This window comes from Barbus barbus (genome assembly GCF_936440315.1).
Source record: "Barbus barbus genome assembly, chromosome: 17".
NCBI classification, from domain to species: Eukaryota; Metazoa; Chordata; class Actinopteri; order Cypriniformes; family Cyprinidae; genus Barbus; species Barbus barbus.
In genome coordinates this window covers 9810310-9826444 of record NC_136745.1, presented here as the reverse complement: position 1 = coordinate 9826444, position 16135 = coordinate 9810310, and the positions used below count along the sequence as shown (strand labels likewise).

Here is a 16135-nt window from a genome sequence, read left to right as displayed (position 1 = left end):
AAACATCAAACAGCCCCTATATCCCCACATGTTGTTCAAATGGGTTTCAAGAAAAAAACTCCTGGCTCATCCAAAAACAAACTCCAACATATTCAGTTATCAGACACGACTGGAACTTCAAATGCCACTGGCTTCTATGGTCAGATGAAACTGAAAAAAGAGCGTTTTGGCAGCAAACCCACCAGATGAGTTTAGTACAAACAGGGATAAAAAGTACCCCAGGCCCATCAGGTGTTCTCCAAACTCATCAGGCATTATAGGAGAAAACTCAGAACTGTTATCTTGGGTGCCAATAATTGTGGCTAACGTGAACTAGAGAAAAACATTTATTTCATAATGAGATTTTCCCCGCACTTTCCATTGTTTTACTTCAATGAAAGGTTAGAATTTTGTAATTTGTTTGAATGAAATAACAATTTATAATCATGAATTATTATTATTTTTTTCTATAAACTGGAGCCCAATAGACTGCATTAAAAATATAGGATTCAAAACCCAGAAATAAGTTTAAAATAAAACTTAAATGTAAAACAAACAAACTACTACTATACTTTAATATAAAATACTATAATGATGCAACATAAACTACCTTTGTGTGGCTGTGGGCTTCATATATGTGTCTCCATGTCTGTGTATCCAGGCAGCATGTCTCCATTAGAGCAGTTCTTCAACATCTTGTCCATGCTGGGGTCGTTGGCCTCTTTTCGTCGTCTTTGCATGCGCTGGTGCACCAGAGGTACAAAAAACATCACAATACCCCCCACTATCGGAGGAACACCAGCCAGATAAAACGCCACATGGTAGTTTCCAAAATAGTCATGAAGAAGTCCTGAGAAAGAAGACAAAACATATAAAAAGAACATCTGAGAGATGAAACAGCATTAAAAACGCAGTTCATTTCTGAAGCATGATGCATTTTCAAGTGAAAAAGAATATTCAATGAGGAAAAAGTGCAGGCACTGAAGTTCAGCTTGAAGAGGGGTTTTTTTGCATCACATGTACGTTGATTTCTTAAAGGGGTCATCGGATGCCCATTTTGCACAAGTTGATATGATTCTTTAAAGTCTTAATTAAAAGTATATACCATACTTTGGTTAAAATTTCTCAATGGTAGTGTAAAAAACACCTTTTTAAACCTGTCAAAATCAGATCTGTTTTTAGCAAGCCATTATAGTCCATGTCCCTTTAAATGCTAATGAGCTCTGCTGACCCCGCCCCTCTCTTCCGTGGGGTGATGAGCAGTACTGTTTACTTCAGCCGCGAAACTGGCTAACTAGTACATTATTAGGAAAGGCCTAATAATACCCACGCAAACATAATAATGATTCACGCAAACATAGACACATTTAGGCAGATTGGGAATCGGCGCATTCACTTCAAAGTGAAAGTAACGTTAATCCTCTGCGTCTTCAGCAGCTCAGATGTCGAGAGTAACTGACGACTGCTATATTCATTATTACATCCAACAACAAAACGCCTCAATCGCTCAATCGTAGACATTCTTGTCTTCCCCTGCACTGGAGTCGACACAATGGCGGTCGGACTGTTTACAGCTCACTCAGTTCACTCAGCTCACTCAGGGCGGGTCTAAGGTAAGACGGCCTTGTCAACCAACTATCGTGGGAGGGGCCTGTACAGAACAACTTCATTCTGACAGGAATCTCAGAACAGCCTGATTTGAGAAAGGGGATTTTAAAATAGGGATTTAAAAAAAAACACTGGGTGGATTTTTATCATTATAGGATGGATGTATACACACACTTCCAACACACATTTATGTTCAAACAACTTGAAAAGTGAATTTTGCATCCAATGACACCTTTAATCTTCTTACATGACTTTTTAAATTTATCCCTTGCACATCAGAGTCAGACAGTTTTGTCACTTATTGTGTATGTGTGTACTTGTTTATGCTACATTGTGGCATAAAACTGAAAGTTTTGACATTGTAGGGTCCGGCCTGCGGTCCCCACGAGGGGAAATAATTATTTAAATAGAAAATTATGTTTATCTGAAAGTGTAACAATGCAAACAGGATTTCTGTAAGGGCTAGGTTTAGGGTTGGGTTAGGGGATAGAAAATATTGTTTGTTCAGTATAAAAGTAATAGTCTATGGAAAGTCCCCACAATTCACAGAAACAAATGTGTGTGTGTGTGTGTGTGTGTGAAAATAAAATAAAAAAAACAACAACAAAAAAAACTAAATATTTACTATTGAATAACATACACTCATTGTTCACAATAAGACCTGGATGAGTAAATGGAGTCTGTTTTGATTTCATGTTGACTTTAAATAAAAAGACTAAAGAATGGAACTAATCCAATTTAATGGAGATTCCCCGCTAGGATGGCCACATTAATCTTCAAATGCTCTCGATTTCAAAAATCCTTCTCTAGGAATCTCAATGAGGTTTGCAGTCTAGAACACATCTGAAGCAAAACAACTATGAGCTATTTAGACTTTGGTAAGATGCTCCCCAGCCTCCTATACAGAAGATATAAGATCACTTGAAACTTAAATAAACATTTAGAAGTCAGATCGCAGTTCTAAGTATGTGCAATAACAGTATTTGACAGCCAACCCAAACATAGTTATAATGCCCCCACTGTGAAGGCAACACTTTGAAAATAGATCCTACAAATGATGCATCACGTTCTCGAATGAAGACTCCTGAAACTGATCCAGAGTTCAGACAGGTAACGTCAGTATTCTGTAAATGAACCTTGAGACCTGAAAGTATAAGCTTCATTTACTGGAGTGTACATGGAGCAGATGTTCTGGTGGGTCTAATTCTTCAAAACTAGGCTGCAGAACTGGAAACATATGGAGAACTTCACTGAACAAGAGCATTTAAGTCAACAGTTCTAAGTAAATGTGCTCACAGAGAGACCTTGGAATTTACCCTCCGAAATAAATCTCATTCCTGTCCAAACTGGAAAAACACTTAGTCTGATGTGGGACTTTTCTGGAGAACAAGGCCAAGAACAGCATGCAGGCTGATTAAATTATGTTTTCAACATATTCATCTACAAGTTTTGTGTGTGTGTGTGTGTACATTTTTTTTTTTTTTAATTGTTTTTAAAAAACATTGCTTTACAAGTTGTTTACGTGTGTGTGTGTGTGTGCGCGTGCTTTTTTGTTTCGTTTTTTTTATTTTAAAATCAAAATATTAAAAAAAATTCAAGATTTGCTTTTCAAGTTAAATATTAAAAAGCTTACATAAGCATAACATACACATATATGCATCGTCCATATAAAATACATTGAGTGTTTCTTATAAAATATATTAACTTTTACAAGTTAAAATTGTATTTAAAGGAAAAGTTCCAAGATCCAAAACTAAAAATTAGTCATTCCAAGCAACAAAACAATGTTTTGTTGCAAAAATGAAACTTCTCACCTGCGATCGGGGGTCCCGCTGTCATTGGTATGGCCATGAGGCCGAGGAGGTAGCCGATAGCTTGAGACGCCTGCATGGGCCCTACTAACTCAAAGGCAATTGGGGCCATGATAGTAATGAAACAGCCATCACAAAGACCCATCAATACGAATACCACCACCAGACCTTCGAACACGGTGCACTGAGGTATCATCATTGACATCAGACCCAGTAATATGAACGAGGCCACCTACACATACAGACACACAGAGATCGTCTAAGCACAAGAACTAATGCTGCGCTACATACAAAGTTTGACATCTCAGACTTACAATCATAAAGGCAATCCATTTCCTGATGCTCTAAAAAAATTATTTACAAAAAACTGAATGGTACTGGTAACAGAATCTGAATTTTAAGGGGGAACCACAGAAAAATTCCATAGAAAATTACAAAAATATATATATTTTGATAGATTGTGAAATTCACACAGGAAAATTAAACTATGTTGAAAGCACAATGCTCTTGAAAGCACAATTGCGAAGTTGATATTTTTGTCATATTTTAAACAAGTCAGGCAAAAAAATTTATTGTTATTGTAGGATGTTGTGGAAGTTATTTTTTCATTAAAAAAAACTCACTCTCATAAAACATTAAAACACCATTGAAAATCAATTCCTAGAAGCAAATATTGTCTTTAATGGAAAAGGTATTTATGCAGATGTTCAACTGAAGTTTCCTGGCAACCAAATTGCAAAGGATAATGAAACGGCATTGCAATGAATGAAACAGTATGCTGTCTTTCAGGAAACAGTTATTATATATTGACATCAATTTAAAAAAAGATTCAATATACGTCAATCTAGAACGAGAAATAGAAAAACTTTTTAGAACATACAGAACTTCAGAAACACTGAAGCCATTGATCGGGCTGCTGTGATGTAACAACAGTGTGACCTTAAGCGAGACACTTCACCGCAGCAGGTGTCCTGTCATCATTTCATGCCACTTTATAGTGACACAGCATGAAAGTTGCAGAAACTAACTTCTCCTGTTATGGAATTATGATTCACTGACATGCAGTAAGTAGCTCCTGTTGGATTTCCGTACCTGCATGTAGATTTTCTTTACTCCAGGTATGAGATCCCCGATCTTTCCAAACAGCAGTCGACCGACTCCAGACGACGCTCCGATACACACGAGCAGCACCCATTCCCTCTGAGTGTCTCCAAACTGCTCCTTCACAAAGTTCATCTGCCATAGACAGAGGAAAACTATCAGATGGTTAACACACACAAAACTACCTATTCATTCATCAATGAATTCACCCACCCAACCATCCATCAAATCTATCCATCCATCAAACCTATCTATCCATCCATTCATCCATCCATCCACAATGCTGTTCAAAGGTTTGAGGTCAGTATGATAAAAATGCGCCAGTAATGATCCATCAATCCATCCATCTGTTCATCCTTCCATTCATCTGTCCATCCATCAAGCCATGCAGCTCTATGCATCCATCCATCCATCCACCAATCAATCCATCCATGCATCCATCCATCCATCAGTCCATCAACTCTATCCATCCATCCATCCATCAATCTGTCTATCTGTTCAAAGGTTTGGGGTCAGTATGATAAAAATGCCCAAAAATTATAAATACATATATTTCTGTTTTTAATGAAATATTTTGATGGTTTTAATTATGTTATTAATTAAATATTACCGGTAAGGGGTTTGAGCATTTGTTAATGAATTGATTATATTGAGATATTTGACCAAACAAATGGATGATATAGAGTAGATTTTATATGGATAGGGAAAAAAATAAAAATAAAACACTATAAAACTTGATGATGTAACAATGACTACGTTTACATGGACATCAGTAATCTAATTATTTACCTTATACTGAATAAGACAATATTATGATTAAGGTGTTTACATGAGTTGGTTTTAGAATAATCCTTTCATGTTCCCATTTTACATGTTATAGTACATAGATCGATTAATGGCACACGTCATTACGTCACCACGTGACACCATCCGACGTCCCCTCCAGAATTTCACGTATAAACATATAGTTCGTCTTCGTTATGGTGCCATACAGTTTTGGGTGTTTATTTTTGATTTTATGAAAGTTTCAAGTGTAGTTAATTATTTGTACGAGCATACAGACGACGGTGGTGTTGAAGCTCTTTTATTTGCCGTCAAACTGTTGACCACTGCCGTGTGTGTATCCTGTCGCAAAATGCTGTCGAAAAGTCCTACATGTCTGTACTGCACTTCAATAATGTGACTAAAATAGGAATACTCCACATATCTTAATTCGATTTGTGTTTACATCGATTATTATTTTGTCAGAGAGTCACCACAGTCACAGCAGTCTCCACCAATGACACTCACCAGATCCCAATCCCCTGGAACTCCGAAGCTCAAGTCGCCTACAAGAAGCTCCAGGAGGCCTTCTGCACTGCTCCCGTCCTCTCACATCCCGAACCCCAAATCCCATTCATAGTGGAAGTGGATGTCTCCACCACTGGCGTGGGAGCAGTGCTGTCTCAATACCACGGAGAGCCTCCCCGACTCCACCCTTGCGCTTACTTCTCCAGGAAGCTTTCCCCAGCGGAGCGGAACTACGATATTTGAAATCGGGAGCTGCTCGCCATTAAACTGGCTCTGGAAGAATGGAGACACTGGCTGGAGGGAGCTCAACACCCCTTTACGGTCATCACTGACCACAAAAACCTGGAATATCTCCAAAGTGCTAAGAGGTTAAACCCCCGGCAGGCTCGCTGGGCCCTCTTCTTCACCCGGTTCCAGTTTTCCATCACGTATCGACCCGGAGATAAGAATGTCAAGGCAGATTCCCTCTCATGTATCCATGCCCCCGACGAACCCTCCACACCTGAACCCATACTACCTCCAGCCATCCTTGTGAGCCCCATCCAGTGGGCCCTGGATGAACAGATCCGCATTGCCTCCATCACCGAACCCGCTCCCCTGGGAGGCCCAGAGGACAAAACCTACGTGCCCACTTGCTTGAGGACTTCCCTTCTGGGCTCCCTGCATGCTTCCCCAGGCTCTGGACACTCAGGCAGCCAGCGTACTCTCTCGCTCCTCCAAGCTCGGTAATGGTGGCCCAGTATGGCCCGAGATGTCTCCCAGTACGTTCATGGATGCTCAGTGTGCGCCATCTCCAAGACTCCACATCACTTACCCGCCGGAAAATTAGTCCCATTACCCATTCCACGTCGCCCCTGGTTCCACGTCGGAGTCAACTTCGTCACAGATCTCCCCAAGTCAGAAGGTTATACCTGCAAACTTGTTGCAGTTGACAGATTCTCCAAAGCCGCAAGTTAATTCTCCTCCGGGGGTTTACCCACAGCCCTCAAAACAGCAGAGGCCCTCTTCCATAATCTCTTCCGCACCTTCGTCATCCCGGAAGATGTCGTCTCCGGCCGTGGGCCACAGTTTGTCTCCCGTGTCTGGAAGGCATTCTTCAAACTCCTCGATGTCACCATCAGTCTCTCCTCAGGGTATCAACCCCAGACTAAGGGCCAGACTGAGCGGAAGATTCAGGAGATTTGTAGATATCTCCGGGCCTACTGTCATGACAACCAGCACAGCTGGAACCGCTTCCTCCCGTGGGCCGAGTATGCACAAAATTCCCTCAAGTAAACCACCACCGGCCTCACCCCTTTCCAGTGCATACTCGGCTACCAACCCCCTCTGTTCCCTGGACAGAAGAGCCCTCTGACGGTCCAGCTGTCGACCACTGGTTCCGAGCGAGCGAGAGAGTTTGGGACTCAGCTCATGTCCAACTCCAGCAGGCAGTGCGTAGACACAAGACCTATGCAGATGCCCGTCGGTCTGCCACCCCTGTCTATCGTCCTGGAGATAAGGTCTGGCTCTCCACCCAGGATCTGCATCTCTGCCTGCCCTGCCGGAAGCTGAGTCCCTGCTATATTGGTCCCTTTACCATTAGGACCTTTCACACCGCAGGAACCTTTTCATAGTACCCGAACTAATTGTGGAACTACCCACTTTTTGGCGTGTTCGTAACGCGGGAACTAGGAACAGTTTTTGTTCCAGGAACTCTGTTTGGAGGAACTAAATTAGATCCTACTTCAGAGTAGGGTCTAAAACAGTTCTAGAAACTATTAGTGACGTAAGTGTACGCTGATTGGCTAAACGCGTACGAAAACACCCTCACCCGCCATGATTTAAAACACTGTGTAAACATTGTATCGTACTGAGAGCATTTATAAATGGCATTTACCTGAAGACTTTGTCTACGGCGGTTTGTGCTTCTATCAGGCTCAATGAAATCTAACACTGCAAATTGTCATTGGAGATTCTTTAGGCCTCCTTTCCGTTCTTTCAATCGCTTGACGTATACGTTGAAATTCCATGTCCATTATTGTGAAACCCGCAAGACACAACAAAAACACAGCTCCGATCACATCATCCTCCATCCTCCTGTTGTTAACGTTGTTCTTCTTTGTTTACGTTCCATGTCTCACTCCTCAAGCCTGTCTCTCCCTCTGTCATAGAACCAGATGAGCCTGCAGTACCTCCTCCTCCGGAGATCATCGTGGAGCCCCTAGTCTACAGGGTGCAGGACATCTTGGACTCTCGGTGACGGGGTGGTCGCCTGGAATATCTTATTGACTGGGAGGGATACGGGCCGGAGGAAAGATCCTGGGTGGCCCAGGACGATGTGCTGGATCCCTCTCTCCTGGCCGAGTTTCACCAGAACCACTCTGACCGTCCCGCACCCAGAGGCCGTGGCCGACCCCGTCGCCGTAATAGGGCATCAGGAGCCGCCCCTGGAGGAAGGGGTACTGTCAGAGAGTCACCACAGTCACCGCAATCTCCACCAACGACACTCACCAGATCCCAATCCCCCTGATTTCTGATCACCGCCACCTGTCAGCACTAATCAGCAGCACTATATCCCTGCACTCCTCCCATTCACTCCGTCTGGTCTCATATATTCTATGTTGACTAACCTGACCCACTTACCTTTTGTCTACCTACCAGATACCTCCCATTATCCATAGCTCCTGTGCTCCACAGTCTCCACGCTCCGCTGTTCCATCTGGATCCCCTGGATTAAGAAACAAGGACATTTACACTCAGATAAACCCCAAGAGACTTTCCCATTCCCCGCCTGCTTACCCGGACTTACTGCTCATCTCATTCCCCTCTGCTGCTTTTCAATAAACCTGCTGTTTGTATTGCACTTACCTCTGTGTCCCGTGTCTATCTGCTGACAGACTTTAGCCGGATTAAGGTAATCAAAAATCTCTGTTTACATGGTAGACTCTTAATCAGAGTATTGTTTTAATCGTATTAAAATCAGAGTATTGATGTCTGTGTAAACGTAGTCAGTGAAGACTGAGGTAATGGCTGTTGAAAATTCACCTTTACTATCACAGGAATAAATTATATTTTAAAATATATTCAAATAGATTTCTCAGCAGGCACAGGATGTCAGTTTAACATCAGGTTGATGTCGGACAGATGTTACATTTTGGTTGAGAATGAAAATCGGGTTGAAATCAGTATGTGATGCCAATTTGACTTTGACTTAATGTTGGATTTTGGTTACACAACCTAAAAACAACAAAAATCAATGTCAGCTGATGTCAGTAATGGACATCAAATTAACATTGACATTGATCATCCAGACAGATTTGATGTGTGTCAGGTGTTGAGTAGAGAGAGTGGGTGTGGACGCTGTTACTGGGAGCTTGAGTAGAGTGGGATGTGTGTCTCTCTATCAGTCTCATATAAGAGCATCAGCAGGAAGGGAGAGGGTACTGAGTGTGTGTTTGGAGGTAATGATCAGTCAGATCACATTGGGCGTTGAATTTTGATCACCCGATGACGTCGCAACCAAAATTTTACATCTTATGACATTGTGTGCCTGCTGGGTTATTTTAATATTTATTTTAAATTGAAATATTTCACAATATAACTGTTTTTACTGTATTTGCGATCAAATAATTGCAACCTTGGTGAGCAAAAGAGACTTTTTTCAAAAACATATAGACCCTTTTTCTGTTAGCAAACTTTGTGACATTTTTCTGTGGGCGGAGCTTAGGTGGAGGCAGAAAGATTCCACTGACCGCTTCACTAACGCTAGCTATGAAGTCTGTTTAGCTTGCTTTTGAATAATAACTGGAGAAATTCCGATTTTACCTGCATATGTAAGATATAGATGCACTGTCCAGGACCGCGATTGTTATTTAAAAAGGTTAACTTTAACGGCGAAAACAGATTGGCCGACCCGCACACGATTTTACTCAAAGGATGAACAATCTGACAGGTTTCCCTCCGGTTGAGTGACTCACATCTAACGTGTATAGTTAAGACAAACTCACAATGTCTATCTAGTCATGAAGATGTATATATATTTCAATTTCAGCAGGCAACTATTTTTACAGCTGCATTATTATTCGAGCCACAATTAATCACAAAAATGTATATAACGTACAATTACATATGATTAAGCATATAAATCGTCAGTTTGTTGTTTTACACACATGCACACAGACATTATTTCAAACACGACATAGTGAGATGTGTAGCAATTTATATAGCTCAAAAGGGAATTGTATATAAATAATTACAATTAATTATGATTAATTACAATTCTTTATATCGGCTGACAGTAATAACTGTATCAGAATTAAATTGCCATCATCTAATCTGTTCGACCAGGGAACATTCAGTGTATAATCCTATCAACTCTAAGAAAGGATATTTTCCTGGCCACAGAAAATACTTTCCTAAGTATTAATACATTAGAGCATGTAGTAAGGTTCAAAAATCTTAAAGAGACATTAATATGCAAGGCAGAATCAGAAACTCATGTAATTTGTGCACACAACGTTTATTAACTAAACAATAACGCAAACTAGTCTAACAAACAAGTATACATACGTACAATCACTCATACATGGGAAAGGGCAAATGAGAGTTGATGGACGAAACCATCAGGAAACCAGACAATGAAGTTATGAAAAGAGTCAGTTAACCACCTGAATCAAACCATCAGCGCCATTTATAACTTATACTAAACCTCTGTTTCGTTTAGTTAAATGTACGATACTTGCTTTGCCTTGTGTGTCCGTATGCAGTCTCAGATGAAAGTTCTGGTGGTTTGAAGGTTTGGTGGTGTTGGAGTTCTTCAAGTTCTTCCGGGTTTAAAGGGTGATGAACTCCAAAAGATGATATTCTGGCTCGGTGGTAGTAAGGAGTTTCTTCCCAGGTAGAAAGGGAAAAGAGCTAAGAAAAAGATCTGCTGAGATGCCAGGATCCTTGGTTGAATGGAAACTCAAGGCCGCAAGGCCTGGCACAAAAACTTAGAGGGTCCAGTAAAAGTTCTAGTTTACATCCTCTTAGGATCTAACAAAACCGCAGACTGCCTGGGCGTCACTGAAGTGAGAGCTTTATCTGCTATAGAGGTCACACCTCTGGAGAGTCAAAGAGCCTATGGTGACTTGAACTTTTGGAGGGAACGTTTACGACTCTTTGTCTCCATGCATGGTCATTTGCATATGAATTGGATTGGAAGTTGATATACAAACTATTAAAGATTCCTAGAACACTTATATGTTGCATAGGTATCAACATATAATATACACTCTCAATTAGATCATCTGAAGACTAATTGATAGAGACCAAACATAGTATAAGTGAGTTAATATTAACTAGTGTTCTATCATAAGCATGCATAAAACAGGATACAGTACACAAGAACATATACAAGAACAGTAATAAAATACACAATGACCTAAAGATATGTGTGTTCATTCAAAGAAGGGTTTTTCTATTAATTAATTATAGAAGAGTCCATTTTTATGGCCTAATGTCTCTTTTTCCTAAGGGTGATCCTAAGTGTTGCTCTGCCCGCATTCCTTTGAGTTAATAATATGTGTCTGCGCTTGCTTGGCTATTTGTTGTGAAAAAATAAGGAAAGTGTGTCCAGCTAAGTTCAATTAGTATGTTGTTAGATGGGTATAAAAAAAAGCTTAGTTTACTACGGCAGTTGTCGTGTGATGACCGAAGAGTGTAAAGACCATTGACTCTACCGTGCGACTCCACCGGGCTGGGACACCGGCAAAGGATATAAGTAACAGTTATCACTTTTGATTTCTCCTCTTTTCTACTACTTGTTTCACTTCTGTTTCAGTTTTTATAACCATTTCTTACTATGTGTAAGTAAGTTGTTGTTTTTAGAATGTGTGTTTGGCAGTGTTATTTCTTAGAATTACTGATAAACTATACTGTCGTGATTTGCATTGTTATCTATTTTAATTTTAGTATACAAAATATATATTGAATTTATAAATGTGTATGTATATATATGTATTGTGACGAGCGTCCCGAAGGATCATCAGCGTCGCCCTGGAAACAAGCGAGGAACACCTTCACATCCTCATCACAGGCTGATCGGTCACAGCTGCGGCTCATCAGGCGGCGGCTAGATAAGCCACGCAAGCCCCACACACAGAGAGAGGACTCCATGAGACCAAGCACTAACTCGCCATCTCATTTCTCCCACAGACAGCAGCGTGTGACCATCCCCCCTTGGACACTACACGGACTCACAGCACTGGGAAAGGAGGAAGAGAGCACTCACCGCACTGGAGCACTCCCAAGGACCTTTTTTCCCTGCCTTGCACTTCACACCGCCTCAATAAAGCCACCCTTCGGGGCCTTTAACCTGCCTTCCTTGTCGTGTGATTCCTCACCCCGTTACAGTATATATGTATGTGTGTGTGGTTGTACATATATAGTTGTTGTTGGGTTTTTTTTGGTGTTTGGCTTAGTGTTATGTTAGAATAATTATTATACTCTTATACCGTTTGTTCTTTAATATTTTGAATTGTTTTTAGCTTTATTTTTTGTTTTTCATTTAAATGTTAAGTTTTGACATTTTGTTGTATGCATTTGACATTTTTATTTAATTTCTTTATTTTTAAAATGTGTATAGGTAGTATTTATAAAGTTTTAGCTTTTAGTTTTGGATCTGTTTTTAGTTTTATTACTACAATTTATTGCTTCTGTTGACCTCATTTGTAAGTCGCTTTGGATAAAAGCGTCTGCTAAATGACTTAATAATAATAATAATTAATAAAGCAAGTGCTATCAGATGGGTTGTCACGGCACCAGGGGCCTGGAGTCATTGACAGACATACCAGCACCCAGTATGTGTATTGGGTGGGGGGGTCTGTGACCATTTGTTAATCTAATAACTAATTGATTTGTTAAATCAAATGCAAAATTGTGAGTCTGATTGGTCCAAATGCTACACATAAGAAATCTTTAGATGTGCCCATAACAACAAAAGACAATATTTTATTTAACCTTTTCTGATAAGAAGTGTTTGCTCCAAATGCGAGCATTTTTGACGATCATTTCTGTCCAGTCTGCTCGTTTTATCTCGTTTCACCACAGCTGTCGTCGTTTTTTTGTCTGGCAGTGGCATCAGGTATGCCTTAAAATTTCAAATTGGAGCCTCTGTCTACAACATCGATTCTGGCACCCAACATCACAAGATGATATTTTAAGCTCCTTATATAGCAGAATCTGCGCTGGTTTGAAGGGCTTTTCTATTTCACCACGAGAAACGAGAGATAAACGTGTACATACACACACATACGCACAACAAAAGCCGGGACTAAGTGTTTACTTCTGGTGCAAAGCCTGAAAAAACACGACTGTAGGTGGAAGAGTGAGACTGAAGCGAGGGGGGAAAGGTCTCTCTCATCAACTTTATACCACCGCCCACAAAATACACACACACACACACATCCCAAACACACACATGTTGGCTAACTCACATCTAACTAAATAAACACTTGCTTCAAACACATACCAATGATTTGACATATATCAACAAAACACAATTGCAACAAATGCGCACACAAACACACTTTTCCTAAACACGCAAACACACACACACTTACAGTATAATGATAAAATGTTAGTTAAGGATTTACTTTGAAACTATTTTCACTCTGAAATTACTTAAAATTTTTACAATTGATTACAAAGAAATGGCAAGTATTACATTGAATTAAACATGAAATATTTATGGCTGAAATAGTATTTTTGTAAAAACAATATTCTTTATTTATAACTTATGAAAAGTCATTTTCAAAATATACTACCATTCAAAATTTGGGATCAGTATGAATTTTTGGAAAGAAATTAATACTTTTCTTCAGCAAGGACACATTATGTTGTTTAGAAATGACATAAAATACATTTATATTGTTAAAAAAGGGACTGGATAGAATTTTTTTTGTAATTGTTAAGTCTCTTCTGCTCACCAAGGATGCATTTATTTAATGAAAATACAGTAAAAACAGTAATATTGTGAAATATTATTACAATTTATAATAGCTGTTTTCTATGTGAATATATTTAAAAATTTGTAATTTATTTCTGTGATGCAAAGCTGTATTTTCAGCATCATTACTCCGGTCTTCAGTGTCACATGATCCTTCAGAAATCATTCTAATATGATGATTTACTGCTCAAGAAACATTTCTGATCATTATCAATGTTTTCGCTGCTTCATATTCATGTAAGAATTTATAAGAATTATTTGAAGAATAGAACATTCAAAAGAACAGGATTTATGTGAAATAGTAATCTGTTGTAATGTTATAAAAGTTTGTATACGGTCTGTTTTGATCAATTAAATGTATCATTGGTGAAAAAAAGTAAAAGGTTTCTTAAAAAATAAATGAAAAAACTGACTCCAAACTTTTGAATGCTGTTAATTTGATCACATCTCCAATAACCGCACTGAAGCAATTATACACACGCTGAACAATTTGGGTTTTGAATTACTGTGTTTTACAGGGAAAGGAAAGCACATGATGAAACCATCTGCTTCAAGCTTTTCTTTCAGCAAAGTGCATCCTCTTATATCATCACATTTTATGGCCTGTTTATCACTGTGACCCAAACTCCATTTATGCAGTTCAGTAATCCTCAGTTTAATTCTCTCTGAAAACTAAGAGAGAAGCACCATTACGGCTGAGTAATTCAGGTATCCAAGTAAAAGTATGTGCATCACTATGACAACTGAGAATGAGAGAGAAGGAAAGGTGAAACAAGGACAGAAATCCCAAGAGTCTGACCTGAGATGACACACGCGGAGTTAATAATTCATCATCAACATGTGTGGAGTCATCACAGGCTTTCTGTCATGCAGAGTGCAGTAAATATTTCAGTTTGCCGAACCCTAAAACATTATTTATGCATGGGATGGGTGCATCGCTCCTATAGCCTCCTCTGTTTTCTTCAATTTAAATGCACTCCAGTTTGACCGACTGTAAATCGGAGGCAATAAATTGTTCACTTTGTCTTCATAAAATGGTTGTCGGCTTGTAAACAACGGCCTCTGTGAAACAGCAAATGTCAAAACCCTGTTTAACATTCAGTCAAGAAATTAAAATGTTTTTTTGCATTACTGAACTGCATTAGCGTGCCAAAAACACTAACTTTTTTATGATTTATGCACATGCACTTGGTATTTAAAAAAATGTTAACTAGAAAAGCAAAGAAGAAGAAGCAGAGCTACTGCAAGTTTCATGTTTCATAAATTATGTGCTAAATCCAAAGCACATAATTTATGAACATAATTTACTTCATACAAAAATAGAAATTGAATCAGTCATTGTATAAATATACAAATACAAAATAAGATGATTCTAAACAACAGGGTTATTCTATAGAGTATTATTTATATACTATGATAGTATTTATTCATATTTCAAATTAGCTTTTATTTTTATACTTTCAGCTTTAAGTTTTAGTAATCTTGTTATATGCATTTGCCGTTTTTTAATACTTCTATTTAGCTTTCATTTATTTCAGTTTCAGTTTTAGTAATTTTCAGTAGTGTTCTAGTAGTTAAATAAAACGATTAAAAATCATTTTTGTTAGCTAAATAAAGTTGAATATATATATATATATATATATATATATATATATATATATATATATATATACAGTATATACTATATATATATGTGTGTGTGTATGTGCATATATATATATATATATATATATACATACAAATATAAATGTAAAATTTACACTTTTTTAAACTTAAGAAATATTCCAAATGTTGCCTTGGCAACTAACCTGATTAAAATCACTAAATTTAAAAGAATAGTTCACCCAAAAAATTTTATTTGTTGAAAATTTACTTTTTTATTTCTTCATGGGAACAGATTGGGAAAAATGTAGCAAGTCTTGTGAAGCAAAAATCTTTGTGTCTATAAGCCATTTGTATGTTAAACATTTGTATGTTAAACATTTAACTTATGTTAAATAAGTTTATAAACCATAATAACATTTCCTCCAGTGAAACAGTCCATCTCACATCAAAATCCACAAACATAAACTGTTTTGGACTGTTTTTGCTTGTAAACTGTCCTTAATATATGCATATTTCTCTCTTGACTGAGGAAGTGACAGTTTGAAGTTAAAAACATCTTAATCATACATGTTTTCCCTTAACAAGACATTAATTTACAGACTGGAGTCGTGTGGATTACTTGTGGATTATTGTGATGTTTTTATCAGCTGTTTGGACTCTCATTCTGACGGCACCCATTCACTGCAGAGGATCCATTGTTAAGTGATGTAATGCTAAATTTCTCCACATCTGTTCCCATAAAGAAACAAAACTCATCTACATCTTGAATAGTCTG

At 38.6% G+C, this 16135-nt stretch overlaps 1 protein-coding gene across 2 annotated transcripts in view; it reads right to left on the bottom strand.

The window, feature by feature from the left end:
• Positions 1-16135, bottom strand: part of LOC306883712 (monocarboxylate transporter 8) — a 58267-nt gene that overhangs the window by 7774 nt on the left and 34358 nt on the right. Inside the window, exons 4-7 of one of the 2 annotated variants that reach the window (XM_079439126.1) lie at positions 4491-4634; positions 3402-3630; positions 590-829; positions 285-312 (exon numbers count right to left, since the gene is read on the bottom strand). In XM_079439126.1, coding sequence (XP_079295252.1) covers positions 609-829; positions 3402-3630; positions 4491-4634 — 594 coding nt within the window. In that variant the 3' untranslated portion in view covers positions 285-312; positions 590-608. Of the gene's footprint in view, positions 1-284; positions 313-589; positions 830-3401; positions 3631-4490; positions 4635-16135 lie in introns of those variants that run through there. The other variant, XM_079439125.1, reaches the window with a different exon arrangement.